General features: G+C 42.3%; 1 protein-coding gene and 1 pseudogene across 2 annotated transcripts; both read right to left on the reverse strand.

The window, feature by feature from the left end:
- Positions 1-789: 789 nt before the first annotated feature.
- Positions 790-4,456, reverse strand: LOC311142871 (cyclin-dependent kinase 4-like; annotated as a pseudogene). Its single transcript has 6 exons — positions 4,232-4,456; positions 3,912-4,044; positions 1,816-2,067; positions 1,553-1,712; positions 1,289-1,421; positions 790-1,198 (listed from the first exon to the last, which is right to left on the reverse strand). The product of its transcript is annotated as a cyclin-dependent kinase 4-like (transcript).
- Positions 4,457-5,285: 829 nt separating this feature from the next.
- On the reverse strand, positions 5,286-19,252 carry LOC311149841 (all-trans-retinol 13,14-reductase-like). The gene is made up of 11 exons (XM_084187078.1): positions 18,394-19,252; positions 16,694-16,876; positions 14,378-14,619; positions 12,591-12,792; positions 12,175-12,372; positions 11,966-12,085; positions 9,409-9,547; positions 8,453-8,562; positions 7,185-7,354; positions 6,821-6,980; positions 5,286-6,642 (listed from the first exon to the last, which is right to left on the reverse strand). Exons 1-11 carry the CDS (start codon positions 18,551-18,553, stop codon positions 6,500-6,502), a joined length of 1,827 nt encoding a protein of 608 aa, XP_084043204.1. The 5' UTR covers positions 18,554-19,252; the 3' UTR covers positions 5,286-6,499.
- Between the last annotated feature and the right edge of the window lie 19 nt (positions 19,253-19,271).

A 19,271-nucleotide genomic window follows, 5' to 3' on the forward strand; every position in this document is an offset into this window, starting at 1 on the left:
ATAGATGGGCCTGGAGAAATGTAACCACTCTCAGATTCATAGACAGAGCTATGGATGCATGTACTGACAATCTATGATATAACAATTAATAGTTTTAACCATGGTTTAAGGCTATATAGTGTTAGTTTACATTTACATCGTTTCCAAACATTGGAGTAAAACAAGCTTATATTTTGGTTTCTGATGGGGTACAACCGTTGAACTAAACTTATGAGGCATTTATAAGTTATATTCTTCAAGAATTAATGGGTAGGTAGATATCATTAATTTATAAGTCCAAAAAATGAATGTAGCAACTAATAATTCTAGCTTTAAACTAATTTGTCGTATTAAAGCAATATATTTGTTGTAATTTAAATGACTGACAATACAACTTTCCTTTTCCTTCCACTTTGGGTTTTCATGCCATAAGAACCACCATTTCTACATCGCTTTATATAAATGTGTTTTTTCATAATACGAAACTAGTTTTCAGAAAAGCATTTCAGATCAAATCAGTCGAGATTTGGATATTCATGTTGAACAAATTACTTTTAAAGGGGCAATCTGCAATGCTACATAAATGTTTTGACTTTTAAATTGATGACATATACCCATTGATTGTTCAAGAATATAACTTATAAATACCTAATTAGCTTAGTTCAACTGTCGTACCCCATCGGAGCCCAACAAATAAGCCTGTTTTACTTTGTTTGTAAATAATGTAATTGTAAACAAACTATATAGCTTTAAAACATGGTTAAAACTATAATTGTAATATCATGGATGGTCAGTCCTTGCATCCTTAGCTCTGTCTATGAATTTGAGATTGGTTAAATTTCTCCACCCCCATCCCTCAGCTTTTTACCAAAACGGTGGTAGGGTGCCCACTTTATTGTTTGAACTGCAGATTTTCCTTTTAAATGTTTTCACTTCTTTTTATTTCCATTCCAAAAATTCTACATTTCGAAATAGGTACATTGGATCTTACGGCACGAGAACCTTCAGTGTTCTATAGGCTAGGTGAGAGGATTCCAAGGGAAATTAACCTCTGTCCCAGCTCTCCTCCCTTCTCTCCACATCCTGCCAGGTTGTGAGTACTCAGGCACACACCAGGAAAGGGTGGGAGAGGGCTCTGGAAGCTGAGATGCGATTGGTTGGGCTGAACTCTAGACATTGCTGCAGGCAGAGAGAAAGAGCAAGAGAGAGAGTGTGTGTGCTTTAAAAGTACAATAGAATTCAATGATTCATTAACTCTGAAAATGCCTTGTAATAGAAACATGATTCAACATGTGTATTTTGTACATACAAGGAGCAGGTTGTTCTCCTCCTGGCCCAGGTTGGATAAGAGCTGGGTGCAGGGGTCTCTGGGGCACCAGCTATGGGAGTAGGAGATGGGGCTCTCCCTGGGCCAGTCCTCCTCGCTGGGCAAGCCAATCACCCTGTGGGACATGGGGCAGAGCACAGATACACCCCCAACACAAGGCACTGGTAAAACACACATCATACATTATTCAAATGCTTATCATAAATTACTGATCAAAAGTAGTGCACAGTAGAAGAAAAAACATACTCAAAGAATTTCTGGAGCTGCTGAGCCTCAGTGTATCCACGGAACAATGCCTCACAAGGAAGAGTTCGGCAAAAATGCAGGCAGCGCTCCACATGTCCACGGAGGACATGTAACCAGAGTGGAGCAGCACCTCAGGGGCCCTGTACCACAGTGTCACCACCTGAAGAGAGAGAGAGGGAAGAGAGAGAAAGGGAGAGGGTGTGAGATGTTGGATAGGACATAGAGAGAAATATACTTTTTACTTTTATGCATTTTTCCTTCACCTTAGTTAGCCTGGGGGACAATGGCACTGTGACAATTGAACAGATAGTGCATTCAAAGGAGGATGTTCTACTCTGTAGACTTACACAGGGTGTAAGGGCGATGTGATAGGTGTAGATGCGCGCCAGCCCAAAGTCAGCGATCTTCACCTCTCCACGGCTACTGACCAGTACATTCTCTGGCTTCAGGTCGTGGTGCACCAGCATGTTGGTGTGCAGGAAGTCCAGCCCCTGCAGCAGCTGCACCATCACATCCTGTACAGACAGGAAGCAGCATGACAGCATTGCTCAACCACTTTCTCTGACTGTGGCTTATTCTGACAAGATATGAAGACATATGGCATGAAAAGGTCAAAAGAGAGTACAGTAAAATGTTATACTAATTCTTAATGGAACGCTTCGGAGTCATTGAGTTATTATCAGATGCAGGTACAGTGAGGGAAAAAAGTATTTGATCCCATGCTGATTTTGTACGTTTGCCCACTGACAAAGACCTGATCAGTCTATAATTTTAATGGTAGGTTTATTTGTACAGTGAGAGACAGAATAACAACAACAACATCCAGAAAAACGCATGTCAAAAATGTTATAAATTGATTTGCATTTTAATGAGGGAAATAAGTATTTGACCCCTCTGCAAAACATGACTTAGTACTTGGTGGCAAAACCCTTGTTGGCAATCACAGAGGTCAGACGTTCTCAGGAGGGATTTTGTCCCACTCCTCTTTGCAGATCTTCTCCAAGTCATTAAGGTTTCGAGGCTGACGTTTGGCAACTCGAACCTTCAGCCCCCTCCACAGATTTTTTATGGGACTAAGGTCTGGAGACTGGCTAGAACACTCCAGGACCTTAATGTGCTTATTCTTGAGCCACTCCTTTGTTGCCTTGGCCGTGTGTTTGGGGTCATTGTCATGCTGGAATACCCATCCACGACCCATTTTCAATGCCCTGGCTGAGGGAAGGAGGTTCTCACCCAAGATTTGACGGTACATGGCCCCATCCATCGTCCCTTTGATGCAGTGAAGTTGTCATGTCCCCTTAGCAGAAAAACACCACCAAAGCATAATGTTTCAACCTCCATGTTTGACGGTGGGGATGGTGTTCTTGGGGTCATAGGCAGCATTCCTCCTCCTCCAAACACAGCGAGTTGAGTTGATGCCAAAGAGCTCGATTTTGGTCTCATCTGACCACAACACTTTCACCCAGTTCTCCTCTGAATCATTCAGATGTTCATTGGCAAACTTCAGACAGGCCTGTATATGTGCTTTCTTGAGCAGGGGGACCTTGCGGGCGCTGCAGGATTTCAGTCCTTCACGGCGTAGTGTGTTACCAATTGTTTTCTTGGTGACTATGGTCCCAGCTGCCTTGAGATCATTGACAAGATCCTCCTGTGTAGTTCTGGGCTGATTCCTCACCGTTCTCATGATCATTGCAACTCTACGAGGTGAGATCTTGCATGGAGCCCCAGGCCGAGGGAGATTGACAGTTATTTTGTGTTTCTTCCATTTGCAGATAATCGCACCAACTGTTGTCACCTTCTCACCAAGCTGCTTGGCGATGGTCTTGTAGCCCATTCCAGCCTTGTGTAGGTCTACAATCCTGTCCCTGACATCCTTGGAGAGCTCTTTGGTCTTGGCCATGGTGGAGAGTTTGGAATCTGATTGACTGATTGCTTCTGTGGACAGGTGTCTTTTATACAGGTAACAAGCTGAGATTAGGAGCACTCCCTTTAAGAGTGTGCTCCTAATCTCAGCTCGTTACCTGTATAAAAGACACCTGGGAGCCAGAAATATTTCTGATTGAGGGGGGGTCAAATACTTATCTGTGATTGCCAACAAGGGTTTTGCCACCAAGTACTAAGTCATGTTTTGCAGAGGGGTCAAATACTTATTTCCCTCATTAAAATGCAAATCAATTTATAACATTTTTGACATGCGTTTTTCAGGATTTTTTTGTTGTTATTCTGTCTCTCACTGTTCAAATAAACCTACCATTAAAATTATAGACTGATCATTTCTTTGTCAGTGGGCAAACGTACAAAATCAGCAGGGGATCAAATACTTTTTTCCCTCATTGTATGTAAGCGGGAGAGTTCACACATACATTTTGTCCAGACTCAGTCCAGTGCTGGGGACCGTGGTGAGGAATGTAGACAGTTCCTGGTCGATGTACACAAACACCAGCGTCAGGTCCAAACTCCTGTTCTTCAGACCAGCAGATACATCCAACAACCTTTCAGTAAGATCAGCAATTAAGGTCAATCATTGTGAACCCTTTCTGATAATGAAATGGCATGACACCATGGTATGCAATTATAAAACACCATCAAACTGATTTTAACCCTAAATATCATTATATATAATTCATAGGCTATGCAAACATGTTCAGATATAATTTAATAACAGAAAAATGAACTTACTTTACAATGTTGGGATGGTTGAAATACCCTATCTTACGCAAGAGCGCCACCTCCCGGATCATGAAAGCAGGAATCCCACTCTCCGTGTATCTTCAACTTCTTCACCGCTACGAGTCGCTGTTGATCGCGGACCTCTCTGGCCTTGTACACTTTGCCATATGTGCCTTCGCCTATCTCTGCAAGTATTTCATAATTCTGATGTTCATCGCACCCATTGACGTTCATGACCGGCTGATTTCGTAGCTGGATGCAACTATGATGGAAGAGACCATGCGTAAATGCTTGACACATCAACTGGACAGTGATGTGAACAACTACTTCCACAAGCCAAGGCCTTTTACTGGTAGCCAGAGGCCTATGACTGTTCATGTGGGGGGTCAAGAAGTTCACGACTTATTTAGCTAGCTAGCTAAATGAACTACTTATGCAAGAGTGAACTTAATTATGAAAGAGTTAGTTCACGAGACTTATTTAGCTAGCTAGCTAAATGAACTACTTATGCAAGAGTGAACTTAATTATGAAAGAGTTAGTTCACGAGACTTATTTAGCTAGCTAGCTAAATGAACTACTTATGCAAGAGTGAACTTAATTATGAAAGAGTTTAGTAAGCTTTAAACAAGACAAAGATTTTATGCATTGGCACGACATAATAGCTGGCTGGCTAGCTGACTAAGTAACCATCAACCTTCCTCCAGCTCCACCTAGCAACCACTTAGGAACCACTTGCTAGCTAACCAAAAGAGAATCTCAAAGCTGCTTTGTACAAGGTGCGGTTAGCTACACTTATCTAGCTAATATTTAATGAATTTTGAAAGATGAACTCACGTTCTCACACCATAAACTGCAGAGACATGACATACATTTTTAAGATGGTTATAAGGGACAACATTCTGGTACCGCCCCTAATTCGCCTCAACTAATCAGATCCCTCATCACCTCTGACATGCAGAAGACCTCTGTGCACGTGCCATCCTCATGTCTTGCACATTATCAACATGTTCATAATAAATACACCACAGTTTATCCATGGGATGTTGATGAAAGAATGGTAAATGCATTTTGTGACTTTTATCATAATAATCAAGCAATATGCCAGGCCATGATAACAGTATCAACAGAATTGTAAGGGATGATGACAGAAAGGTTAGACAAAAAGGTCCTTCATTATCACAGTTTGTGCTATTGTTACAAAGTCTCCCCATACATTTACAGAGTGGAATAATTCATTTTTTCAATAATCAGCATGAACATATTTTTGTATTCAATGTGTAATAAAGAGCAATGCACTTTGTTAATTTGAAGCAAGGCATGTTCATTCATAACAATCCAGTTTGTACATCTGTGTTCAAATAGAGGCATTCAGACATGTACAGTGGTTAGTGTTACAGCACAGAGCTTTTAAACATGGTTTACAATGTTGTGCTATGGCTTTTTTGCACCAGTAGAGGGTGTTAGTTTCATCCTACATTATTGCATAGCTGAATTTAGCATAGCTGGTTGGAAGACTGTCTGAGAACTCAGACAGAAGCCACTGTTATCCACAGTATATTGAGTTATGATACGTTATTAACATGTTTGCAGCAGTTGTATTGGTACTGGTATCAAATATATTGGTAACTTAATCTACTCCACCCAACACTTTTTTTCTCAATATATTAAAAGTGAAAATATTAAGTGTTAATCACATCTTACTGCACACTTGATTTATGAAAACCCAATGAAAAAAGCTATCTATCCCTGGGCAATCATTTCCAAAGGTCGATTGGTTGTAAACTCAATTTACAGATCTGATGCCGAGAGCATCCACAGAGAGATTCCTAGACGTTCAGTGCTGTTTCATCTGTTCAAGCAGTCAAGACATAATGGTTTAAATATGGATATGGCTGCCTGTGAATTCAGGCATTCAGAGAAAACAACATATGGATTTGTATGGAAGACCACATTTTGTTTTCCCTTAACAGTGAGAGAGCAGAGATCTAGTTACACCCTCAAAACACACAGTAACACAGTGACCATCTTGAGGCATCTTTTCACTGTGTTGAATGTAGGACCAGAGTATGGTGCCTGTCCCTAGGCTGGTGTTATTGAAGCTTTGGTGAGCTGGGTGGAGTAGGGTGAAGTTGCCCCTAGACGGTGATCTTGGGTCAGTTTAGCGTTTTCCCCACTAATGTGGATTGGGGGGAGGGGAAGTTGATCCTAGATCTGTACCTAGGGGAAACCTCACCCGGAGCAACAACGGGTCGAGGGAGGCGGTCAGTGGTGTTACTTCACAACTTCTTGGTGTCGACGCGTTTGGTCTTCTTGGCCAGAGCGATGGCATCCAGGTGCAGGTTACGGTTGAGGATGACAGAACCACAGGTGAGAGCCCCAGCCAGCGCTCCAGCAAAGCCACACACAAACACGTCCTGACCTGCACACAGAACATCAACACGCGGTAGAAACCAGAGCCAATATAGACCTTTAGTAATATTGATGTCAAACTTATGACTTATCCAAGTGCTAAGACATTTGTTAGTCTATCAAAAACATAGACATATAGCTTCTCTATAACATATCCTTGGACCTGATCAGCTGTATAAGATACTGACCTGTGAGGTAGAGGTTCTTCAGGGGTGTCTGGGGCCTCACGGTGGCATTGCACTCAGCGCTGAAACGAGAAGTGCCATGGTCTGCTCCATAGATCTCCCCTTTAGGGGCTCCAATGTAGTGTGTGTTTGTTATGGGTGTTCCAGCATCGATGAACTCAACCTAAAAGACAGACAGAGAGAAAAATGGGAGATGTATGCATTGTGAACAGGGTATCAATTACTTTCCATTGAGGTTTCAAGTTACACCATTTGTCAAAATTGAAAGGAACCTTGTCTATGTTACTAGTGCATCCACCATCGAGATGTTAGTTTCCTGCAAAAAGCAGTCTACCAGAGTTTAGTATGAATGGGCTAAACGCTCTACCTTGTCCTTGGTAATCTTGGGGAAGACACTCATCACCACCTCCAGAATCGAGTCACAGAATATCTGCTTCAGCTCCTTGTAATCAGTCCCTCTGTTGGTCACCTTGTCATCCTTCCACTCCTCAAACCACTCATAGTTAGCAAAGCTCACCAGACTCAGGGTGGACTTGCCTGTGAAGAATGGGTTGAAACATGTCTGTTCAGCCTTCATTCTGATGGCATCAGATAATGTAGTTATGTGTGCATTTCCAACAATCTAAATTACAAAATGTTTTGGTATGTTGTACATCAGAGACCAGCAGGCTGGGTTCAGGAACACATTGCAACACTAATGCATCAACACTGGACAGTCAATAGAATGGAACAAATCAACTTAACAGACTTTGAAAAGGCATTTGATAGCATGGACAGAGCAACCATCTGGTACCTAATAGAAAACTACAGAATCCTGTTGTATGTTGTCTTTAGTATTTTGTCCTAACTGTTGTCTCGTCTGCGTTACCATGAAGTAAATCAAAAATATCACAATAAAAGAACAAAAGACAGTGTAATGATGGCATGTCATAGTATTGTGAGGACAGAGATAGGGTTACGAGATAATTGGTTTGGGGCCATGAAGTCTACATTCCTTATGTCAAAGTAGATGAGTGATGTTTAGGATAGCATGAGTGATGGACAGGATACTGACTTGGGGTAAGGGTGATGAACATCAAAGACAGGGAGTGCCCATGGAGACTTACCAGATGTAGGCCAAAAAGAGGGTAACAGAAGGTATACAAGGTAGTGTCTCTTTTGTTCAAGTTAGCGCGTAACAACAAGGGCAAAGCTCTGGTCATTGTTGTAACGAACCCGGTACCGATCATTAAACATTTGCATTAACTTTCTACAAAGTGTCTAACTATATTCTTGCATCCTTGAACACCCGAGAAACTCATCATAACAGTCAGTCTCACATCATCAGGAATAAAACTAGGGCCTAACACCCAACACTGCAAACCTCAGGGGAAAAGAAAGAAAGGTCAACCCAGAAACACCTGGAGGAGATGTCCAGGCCGATATGGCGAGAGCAGACTCAACTGGTACAACCTGGAAAAACTTGCCCCGAACCGAGTAAGATATAGGACATTAGTCAATGGATTAGGCTCCTTATAGGAGCCAAGGGTTTAAATAAGTTAAGTAAGTCATTGGATTATGCATTTCCAAGGATCAAAATAATTAAATAATTTAGTATGGTGAATATCAGTGCCAACACTAGTTTTGTTTCTGTACCTGGTGATCGTTCCTCCCAGGTGGGGTCTTTGGCTGATGGAGAGGCCACAAAGAAGAGTGGCACACTTTTTGCTGACTCCTCCCTGTTTCCCTTCAAATAGGTGTCAACCCTGTAACATCCAAATAATGGGTTTAGTAAGATACTGTAGGCTCTTTAACAATACAGTAAAGAACACTTCACCCTTCTCAAATTCTGGCAATGATGTAAAACATATAGACCGTGCTTGTTAAACAGTGTGAATATCTATTGAGGTTCCAAACATGTTGTGAAATAAGTGTAGTGAGTGTGAACTGATACTGTCTGTTTGACAACACTGCATTTTAGTTTTTACCAAACAGATTACTGTAATACCACAATCTTTGATGCACAAAGTAAAAGGTAGTGAAATACAGAATCACTATCACAGACTCATGTACCATAGGTTATGTAATGTCACAGTAATACAGGTCTCTCTCAAAATCCACTGAGTATACAAACATTAAGAACACCTGCTCTTTCCATGACATACTGTAGACTGACCAGGTGAAAGCTACGATCCCTTATTGAGGTAACTTGTTAAATCCACTTCAATCAGTGTAGATGAAGGAGAGGAGACAGGTTAAAGAAGGATTTTAAGTTGAGACAACTGAGACATGGATTCTATACCATCCAAAGGACATCCAACCAACTTGACAACATAACTTAAGGAAGCATTGGAGTAAACATGGGCCAGCATCCCTGTGGAACACTTTCGACACCTTGTAGAGTCCATGCCCCGACGAATTAAGACTGTTCTGAGGGCAAAAGAGGGGGGTGCAAATCAATATTAGGAAGGTGTTCCTAATGTTTGGTATACTCAGTGTATGTTAATAAGGACAAATTCTAAGGTGTTGAATTAAAGTAAATCATTAGACAGTGGGGCCTATGGGGGCACGCCAAACATTTAGTGTTAAACAAAGAGAGAGGAAGGACCTACAGTTCATCAAGGTTGTGCTCTGCGAAGATCCAGTAGTTGTCTGCTTTGAGGCCCAGGTCCTCCTTGGTTCCAGTCAGGCCCAGGAAGATGCTCAGACCTCCCGCCCCGTTTTTCATCATACCAAGCTGCTTCTGGATGGCTGCAGGGCATCACAAGATCATACAACATTATTGACTAGTAGGGATGTGCATCTTTCCCTTTCAACACGATTCGTATCTACACTGAACAAAAATATAAATGCAACATGTAAAGTGTTGGTCCCATGTTCCATGAGCTTTAATAAAATATCCCAGAAATGTTCCATATGCACAGAAAGCTTATTGTTCTCAAATTGTGTACAAATTTGTTTACATCCCCGTTTGTGAGAATTTCTCATTTGCCAAGATAATCCATCTACCTGACAGGTGTGGAATATCAAGAAGCTGATTAAACAGCATGATCATTACACAGGTGCAACTTGTGATGGGGAAAATAAAAGGCCACTCTAAAATGTGCAGTTTTTTCACACAGCACAATGCCACCGATGTCGCACGGTTTGAGGGAGTGTGCAATTGGCATGCTGACTGCAGGGATGTCCACCAGAGCGGTTGGCAGAGAATGTAATGTTCATTTCGCCACCATAAGCCTCCTCCAATGTCATTTTAGAGAATTTGGCAGTGCGTCCAACCGGCCTCACAACCACAGACCACATGTAACCACACCAGCCCAGGACCTCCACATCTGGTTTCCTCACCTGCGGGATCGTCTGAGACCAGCCACCTGGACAGCTGATTAAACTGTGGGTTTGCACAACTGAAGAATTTCTGCACAAACTGTCAGAAAACGTCTGAGGGAAGCTCATGCTCGTTGTTCTCACCAGGGTCTTGACCTGACTGCAGTTCGGAGTCGTCACCGACTTCAGTGGGCAAATGATAGCCTTCAATGGCCACTGGCACGCTGGAGAAGTGTGCACTTCACGGATGAATCCCGGTTTCAACTGTACCGGGCAGATGGTGTCGTGTGGGCGAGCGGTTTGCGGATGTCAACGTTATGAACAGAGTGCCCCATGGGGGTGGTAGGCTTATGGTATGGGCAGGCATAAGCTACAGAGAAAGAACACAATTGCATTTTATTGATTGCAATGTTAATGCACAGAGATACCGTGACGAGTTCCTGAGGCCCATTGTCCTGCCATTCATCCACCACCATCACCTCATGTTTCAGCATGATAATGCACGGCCCCATGTCGCAAGGATCTGTACACAATTCCTTGAAACTGAAAATGTCACAGTTCTTCCATGGCCTGCATACTCACCAGACATGTCACCCATTGAGCATGTGTGGGATGCTCTGGATGGACGTGTACGACAGCGTGTTCAGTTCCCGACAATATCAAGCAACTTCGCACAGCCATTGAGTGGGACAACATTTCACAGATACTGTGGTTTTCTGATCCACGCCCCTACCTTTTTTTAAAGGTATCTGTGACTAACAGATGCATATCTGTATTCCCAGTCATATGACATCCATAGATTAGGGCCTAAGGAATTTATTTCAATTGAATGATTTCCTTATATGAACTGTAACTCAGTAAATATTTTGAAAATGTTGCATGCTGCTTTTATATTTTTGTTCAGTGTAGATACATGGGCTCCGATACGATAAGTTTTAGTTGGAAACGATCCGGTGCGATTCGGTTTGATTAGAGGAACGAATCGATGTGGTTCGATGCACTAACATTTGTTGCATAAACACGTTCATCTTAAATTTAAATCTGCAACTGATGGAGTTGTGTGTGTGTGTAAATGATGCCATAAGGGAAACTTGGCATCTACCACCCCACTATCAGTTAGGGGAGGGCAATGTTTCTCAAGCAAACTACCCAAATTATTGCTGATGATGAACCTGAACAATCAAATTAAATCTAATGCAAGCCCGGATTAGCATGTAGCCTACCTATAGTCAGAGGAGAGTTGTGTCTCTGGCGGTAGCTTAAGCTACTTTTATTCCGGTAAAACCCAATTTTCAACAGTGCATAGAAAATAACCATGAATATTACATTGGTTGTCACAACTAATAAAGCCTAATATTGCGCAAGCCATTTTACAAACATTTGAAAGCTGAAAGTGATGCAGAGATGTGCCAGATCAGGAATAGGCCTACCTCTCAATGGTCAACGCGCAAAGCATGCAGTTTAACTAGGCTACTGATATTGCCTGGGTTTGTTAGGCATCCAAAATGACTTGAAGCTCAATGACTGTCAACATAACTCCATGCTTAGTTCGACACTGAAGGAGAGGAAGCAGGTGTCACAAGAGGTATTTTCGGAAGGCAGAAAGAAAGTAATTTGAGCAACAAAAAGTATTGTGAACAGGCGATTCGTAACATTTGAACCAGGGACCGATGCGTATCACTGAATCGTTACATCCCTAATGATTAGGCATCACAAGATCATAGAAACATGATTAGGAAACAACATTTAGACAAACGCCATCGATACAAGTGTTAACTAACAATTCAGTATTTTTAACGCGGCCATCTTGAACATACTTTAACACACCTTAATACCCTCACCCACCTGGCATGGCCTGGAGTTCCTTGGGCAGCAGGTGCTGGTAGGTGTTGAAGATGCCAGCGTCGGAGATAACCATTGGAGCATGCACATGGACCTCCTCCTGACCTTTCATCACGCTCACACCTGAAACCATGGGAACCAGAGGTGGTCAAAACCATCTGTGTGATCAATCAATTCACCCGTCAACCAATAAATCAATCAGTCCTATTCACCAATAGCCTCCTTGTTGTCGTTGAACAGGATGCGGTTGACTGGGGCGCGGACAAGCACGGCCCCCCCGGCTTTCTCAACGATGGGGATCATGTGGTAGGCGATCTCACTGGCTCCTCCTATTGGGTACCAGGCGCCGGTCAGGTAGTGGCAGACCAGCAGGCTGTGCATGGAGAAGCTGGCATCTTTGGGCATGTTACCTGCAGTTACACACAACAAAATGGAATCTTATAAAACCAAACATACTACAAAAAGAGATGGAATTAATTTGGTCCATGTGGAGAGATTGTGTGTGTGTGTCCCCCAAATGGCACAAATTAGTGAACTACATAGGGAATAGGGTGCCCTTTTGGACGCAGCCTATCATTTGAGATGGCTGTGGTTATGCTCTCCACTGTCAGGAACTACAGCAGCCTACCGTAAGTGCCAAAGCTGTAGCTGAAGACGGCCCTGAGGTCATTGTTCTCAGTCAGCTCGTTGACCACCTCGGTCACACTGCGAGACGCCATGCGGAAGAAGAATGACAGACGATTGGCCAGGCCTGTGTACACCAGGAACTTGGCCAGGGGGACAGGAACGAGCTTCAGCAGACACATGAACCAAACGTTGTGTCCTGCTTTCTGTAGATGGAATGCATACATATACACTGAGTATACCAAACATTAGGAACACCCTCCTAATATTGAGTTGCACCCCCTTTTGCCCTCAGAACAGCCTCAATTCGTCGGAGCATGGACTCCACAAGGTGTCGAAAGGGTTCCACAGGGATGTGGCCCATGTTGACTCCAATGCTTCCCACAGTTGTGTCAAGTTGGCTGGATGTCCTTTGGGGGGTGGCCCATTCTTGATACACACGGGAAACTGTTGAGCTTGAAATAAACAGCAGCGCTGCAGTTCTTGACATGCAAACCACTGCGCCTGGCACGTACAGTACTACCATCACCCGTTCAAAGGCACTTAAATATTTTGTCTTGCTCATTCACCCTCTACAATGGCACACATACACAATCCATGTCTCAATTGTCTCAAAAAAATACAAATAAACTTTCTCCACCCCTTCATCTACACTGATTGAAGTGGATTTAACAGGTTACATCAATAAGGGATCACAGCTTTCACCTGGATTTACCTGGTCAGACTATATAATGGAAAGAGCAGGCGTTCCTAATGTTTTGTACACTCAGTGCAGACAGACAGAAGGCATGATGCCAGACAGACAGATAGAAGGCATGATGCCAGACAGACAGATAGAAGGCATGATGCCAGACAGACAGATAGAAGGCATGATGCCAGACAGACAGATAGAAGGCATGATGACTGACAGACAGATAGAAGGCATGATGACAGACAGACAGATAGAAGGCATGATGACTGACAGACAAAAATAAAAAGCACTTAGCGGTTTGTGGTGTTTAAAAAAAAAAAAGTATTCTGAAGAGTAAAGTAAAAAATTATTTAAAAAACTATAAGAAGATCTACAGACTAATCGTTGATTCAGTTCTAAAATCTAAAAGTATAAAAGTATTTAGGGAGCCTCATGAGGTTGTTGTTGCGATAAAGTGCACGCCATGGTCAGCTTGCCTTGACAGCATTGTCGGACTTTATCAGCAACAAACGTTCACTCCAGATGAACTGTACCAAGTAGACAGATACACACATGGTGCTCTGATGCAATGTTGTCTGGGTAGCACGATGTAAAACCTCTAATCATCAAAGTTAGAAAAACAGTATTGACTCCATCTCTACGCTCTTTGGCGCTACAACCCTTGCCCTCAACACAGATAACACAACCATTACAGACCAGTCCCCAGATGGTAGCTCCTCTTTGCCAAAGTGCAATCTCACAATTCCCTGCACTTGGCAAAGAGCCCAACCTATCCCTGAAATAAGTAGGGAAAAGGTTCTGAGCTCAGATAACAGCACGAGGCAGTCAGCATAAACCACCAATTCCAATAACAGCACTAACATTAGCACCAGCAGCAGCATAGTAGTCGATTCATATTGCAAAGCTCATAACTTAGTTTACCTTAAACAACAAATACCAAACAATCACCATGACTGCTCCATTCAAACACATGTCAACTGATGTCTACGGTATGAGGTTAAAAATGTATAATGTATGCACTCACTAACTGTAAGTCGCTCTGGATAAGAGCATCTGCTAAATGACTCAAATTTAAAATGTTACTGATGACATCACCATACCTTGACCAGCCTCATGTACTCATCGATGGCCGCCTCCTCCCCAGGGAAGAACTTCTTCAGCTCGTCAGGGAAGCGGTTCCTGCCGCTGTAGATGGGGTAGGTGCGCCTGTTCTCAGGAGGGCCCAACACCACATGGTCAAACGGGTTGTCCAGGGGCTCCCACTGGAGCTGCCCATTGGTCAGCTGGTCAAGCATGCAGCGGAAGGGCTTGTTCTCCAACAGGTCCCCGATGTAGTGGATACCTGAGGTGGAGGCATGACTGATTTATTAATTGTATTATTAGAGTGTCTTGTATCTTTAGGATGTCCAGCTCACATCACATGGCCGAATAAGACACAGTATTATTGATTAATAGTTTGCATTTACAGCAGGGGTGTCAAACTCACTCCACGGAGGGCCTAGTGTCTGCAGGTTTTTGTATTTTCCTTTCAATTAAGACCTAGAAAACCAGGTGAGGAGAGTTCATTACTTATTAGTGACCTTAATGAATCAATCAAGTACAAGGGTGGAGCGAAAACTCGGCCCTCCGTGGAATGAGTATGACACGTGTGATTTACAGAGTTTTACACTTACATAAACTCACAATTTTTTTCCCTTCAGAGACAAAGCCAGGCTAGGGCCAGCCCAGGACATGCTGTCAGTTTAGGCCAAGGATGGGCAACTGGCAGCCAGGCCCGCGGATCAATTCCCCCCAAAAAAATATTTTTTATTTGAGAATCTTCATAGTAGCCACCCTTTTACCTTGATGACAGCTTTGCACACTCTTGGCATTCTCTCAACCAGCTTCATGAGGTAGTCACCTGGAATGTGTTTCAATTAACAGGTGTGCCTTGTTAAAAGTGAATTTGTGGAATTCCTTTCCTTCTTAATGTGTTTGAGCCAATCAGTTGTGTTGTGACAAGGTAGGGGGGGAATACAGAAGATAGCCCTATTTGGTAAAAGACAAGTCCATATTATGGCAAGAACAGCTCAAATAAGCAAAGAGAAACGACAGTCCATCATTACTTTTAAGACATAAGGTCAGTCAATCCGGAAAATGTCAAGAAGTGCAGTCGCAAAAACCATCAAGCGCTATGATGAAACTGGCTCTCATGAGGACCGCCACAGGAAAGAAAGACCAGAGTTACCTCTGCTGCAGAGGATAAGCTGATTAGAGTTACTAGCCTCAGAAATTGCAACTCAAATAAATGCTTCACAGAGTTCAAGTCACAGACACATCTTAACATCAACTGTTCAGAGGGGACTGTGTGAATCAGGCCTTCATGGTCGAATTGCTGCAAAGAAACCACTACTGCTTGGGCCAAGAAACATGAGCAAAAACATTTTTTTTTAAATATAAGCTAAACAATTTTGTAAAACAAAAAATACAAAAATAAACACGAGCAATGGACATTAGACTGGTGGAAATGTGTCCTAGCGCCGTGTCTTTGTGAGACGCAGTGTGGGTGAACGGATGATATCCGCATGTGTATTTAACACTGTGAAGCATGGAGGAGGTGGTGTTATGGTGCTTTGCTGGTGACACTGTCTGATTTATTTAAAATTCAAGGCACACTTAACCAGCATGGCTACCACTGCATTCTGCAGCGATATGCCATCCCATTTGGTTTGGGCTTAGTGGGACGATAATTTGTTTTTCAACAGGACAATGACCCAACACACCTCCAGGCTGTGTAAGGACTATTTTACCAAGAAGGAGAGTGATGGAGTGCTGCATCAGATGACCTAGCCTCCACAATCCCCCGACCTCAACCCAATTGAGATGGTTTGGGATGAGTCGGACGGCAGAGTGAAGGAAAAGCAGCCAAGAAGTGCTCAGCATATGTGGGAACTCCTTCAAGACTATTGGAAAAGCATTCCAGGTGAAGCTGGTTGAGAGAATGCCAAGATTGTCCAAAGCTGTCATAAAGGCAAAGGGTGACTATTTGAAGAATCTCATATATAAAATATATTTTGATTTGTATAACACTTTTTTGGTTACTACATGATTCCATATGTGTTATTTCATAGTGTTGATGTCTTCACTATTATTCTACAATGTAGAAAATACTACAAATTAAGAAAAACCCTTGAATGAGTAGGTGCGTCCAAACTTTTGACTGGTACTGTAGGTATGCAGAACTGCAAGCCACCATGCAGAACCCAATCACCATCAAAGTTGCCCATCCCTGGTTTATGCCAACAACAGAAATAGACTATGTTCATCTCCACTACCACTTCTGAGTAAAGGAAGGTACCTACCACGTTGAGTAAGGAAAGGTAAACTGATAGCTGCCTTCTAGATAAGGAAAGGTAAACTGATAAGAGCCTTCTCACCCACGTCAAACTCAAAGCCTTTCTCTGTAAAGGTGTGGCAGCAGCCTCCGGCCCGATCATGCTGCTCCAGAACCAGGACCCGCTTCCCAACCTTAGCCAACAGCACTGCCACCCCAAGACCACCAATTCCACTGCCAATGACAATGGCATCTAGTTTCTCAGGTATTTTACTGGCCAAGAAACCTGGTGGGGAAGAGTAATAAAAATATACAATTAACACTGAGATATTGCCAGTTATAGCTTCTTACAGGAAACAAATAACGCGGTGTTCCATCAATATAATCCCCTGGCCTGTGCAAAGAGACCCTATAACCACGTTTCCGTCTAACCATTTCATGCGGATGAATTACCTGACCCATGAAAAAAGTATTGACCGCATTTTAATGGAAACATTAAAATGCCGGTACAATTTTATAGGCCTAAATGCCGACAGAATTTGTTCGTTCGACATGGTGGGATATTTTTGTGTCGGTAAAATTAATTACGCGATTAATTAATTTTGTGCGCTGCGTAATCACGCACAGCCTTTATTCCGCAAAAAGTCGGTTTGATGGAAACACGTCTGGTGGAAAATGCGCATTTATTTTATGAATATTCGCATGAAAATCTGTCGCAAATTGGATTAAAACCTGGCTAATGGTACTGAAACAAATGTGTGTGTAGCAACTATTAACATGATATAATACGGGGTGGATTGCAGTTCAACAATGGGCTCAGTCATGACTGCAGTATAGGAGCCTTATCCAGCTTGTAACGCAGTACTGCATTTGACAATCAGTGAATTTGTAAATATTGTAAATCGGTATGTCAGCGGTTCTAACAGACGAAATAGTTCCCTGACCTGCTCTCCTCCTTCAAATGAATGCTCTTGCGATAAATGTGAACGACAGAGCAATTTCATTACGCAACATGCAGAGGTGGGTAGAGTAGCCAAAAAATTTACTCAAGTAAAAGTACTGTTACTTCAGAATAATATGACTCAAGTAAAAGTAAAAAGTAGTCATCCAAATAATTACTTGAGTAAGAGTAAAAAAAAGTACTTGGTGAAAAAACTACTCAAGTACCGAGTAACTGTTGAGTAACGTCTGATTTATGTTTTAACACAAGACAACAATTAGACAGACAAAAATACAAAATAATCATCTTTAGGCAAATTATAGTTCATCCAATCAATAAAATTAATTACAATTAATTACAAAATAGCTTAAATTAAAATAATTCAGGTAAATTCAAGTACTTAAAAATGTAAATAAATAAAATAATAATAAATACAAAATAAATAAGCACAAGTAACACACATTTCAAAACCTTTATACTTTTTTTTACCAGGCAGAACTAGAACGAGGCAGCCCATAAACTCTCATAAACTGTGTAATGACCTCATTGTAGCCTAATGTAGCGGAGTAAGAGTACAGTTTCTTCTTCACAAATCTACTCAAGTAAAAGTAAAAAGTATAGTGATTTAAAACTACTCCTAGAAGTATAATTTTTTCAAAAACTTACTCAAGTAAATGTAACGGAGTAAATGTAACTCGTTACTACCCACCTCTGGCAACATGATATAGCTTTCGAAACACACACAGGACAAGGGTGCCAAAAAATAATTACAAAATGTAAATCTGTTTGGGCACATATTCCTAGGAAACTATATTTCGTGCATGCATTGGTGATCTGTCAAGCCTTGTGTCCAAGAGACTCACCCTGCTTCAGAACTTTGTTTTTCTCCTTCTTTTGGGTGACCAATGGTTTAAGCGGCTCACGAGTGTCAATATCAAAAGGATTTGGTCCGGATGTACGGAACACATATTTGTATAGGAATACAGCTAGAACCGGACAAACGATTGCTACAATGAGCCACATTTTAAGAATGTTTATCAGCGCACCTTCTCACTTTTGCAAGTGGATACACACTTCCGCGTGCGAAGGTCAGCAGTGGTTCAGTGCCACTTGGAACCCTCCCATGCATGACATGTAGCACATTTGTTCAATTAAAGTATTTGTTGTCGTATGTCCGTCGTTTTCAGCCAAAGAACATCGGTATTACTGAGTAGTGTAAAAACAACGCCCACAGTTGATACAAAACTCAGTGCTCATTCGCCCAGATTTTATGACGGGATTCTATTAAGATGGCCGGGGCGCCCGGGAGGTGTAGTTTCCACCGGGTGAAAAGTGATTGCGTTCCATTTGGAAGGGGGCTGCCTCCCGGCCATGAGCCGGCTGCACGTAAAGCTCAGCTTTAGTCGAATTAACGTCAGAATTGACTTTTCGCAGCAGGTTTGGAGAATTCACGTATTAGGTTATGTAGCTCCTCCAGTGACAGGCATGAGGCAAGAGGTCTTGATTTGAATACAGGGCTTTAATGCTGGTCAACCCATGAGAACTCATTGCTGCTTATCACACAGAGGTGCTAAACATCCTTTTAAATGTCCTTGATCTTCTTCTGTATACTTTCTTTGTAAGTATGCACTTAAACACGATAACAGTGGAAAAATAATTCGCTTTTTGCGGTAAAGTTTCCTCGGTGCGTCGCTAAAGGCGCTCGGGTGACAACACTCGGGCGGAACCAATAATTAATTCC

This window comes from Coregonus lavaretus (assembly GCF_964263955.1).
Source record: "Coregonus lavaretus genome assembly, chromosome: 2".
Lineage (NCBI taxonomy): Eukaryota > Metazoa > Chordata > Actinopteri > Salmoniformes > Salmonidae > Coregonus > Coregonus lavaretus.

Coding starts and splice junctions, on each gene's coding strand:
- LOC311149841 (XM_084187078.1), bottom strand. CDS start 18,553: ATGTGGCTCATTGTAGCAATCGTTTGTCCGGTTCTAGCTGTATTCCTA. Junction 12,373..12,590: donor CTACAGCTTTGGCACTTACG/GTAGGCTGCTGT, acceptor GTGTAACTGCAG/GTAACATGCCCAAAGATGCC. Junction 9,548..11,965: donor GGAACTCCAGGCCATGCCAG/GTGGGTGAGGGT, acceptor GATGCCCTGCAG/CCATCCAGAAGCAGCTTGGT.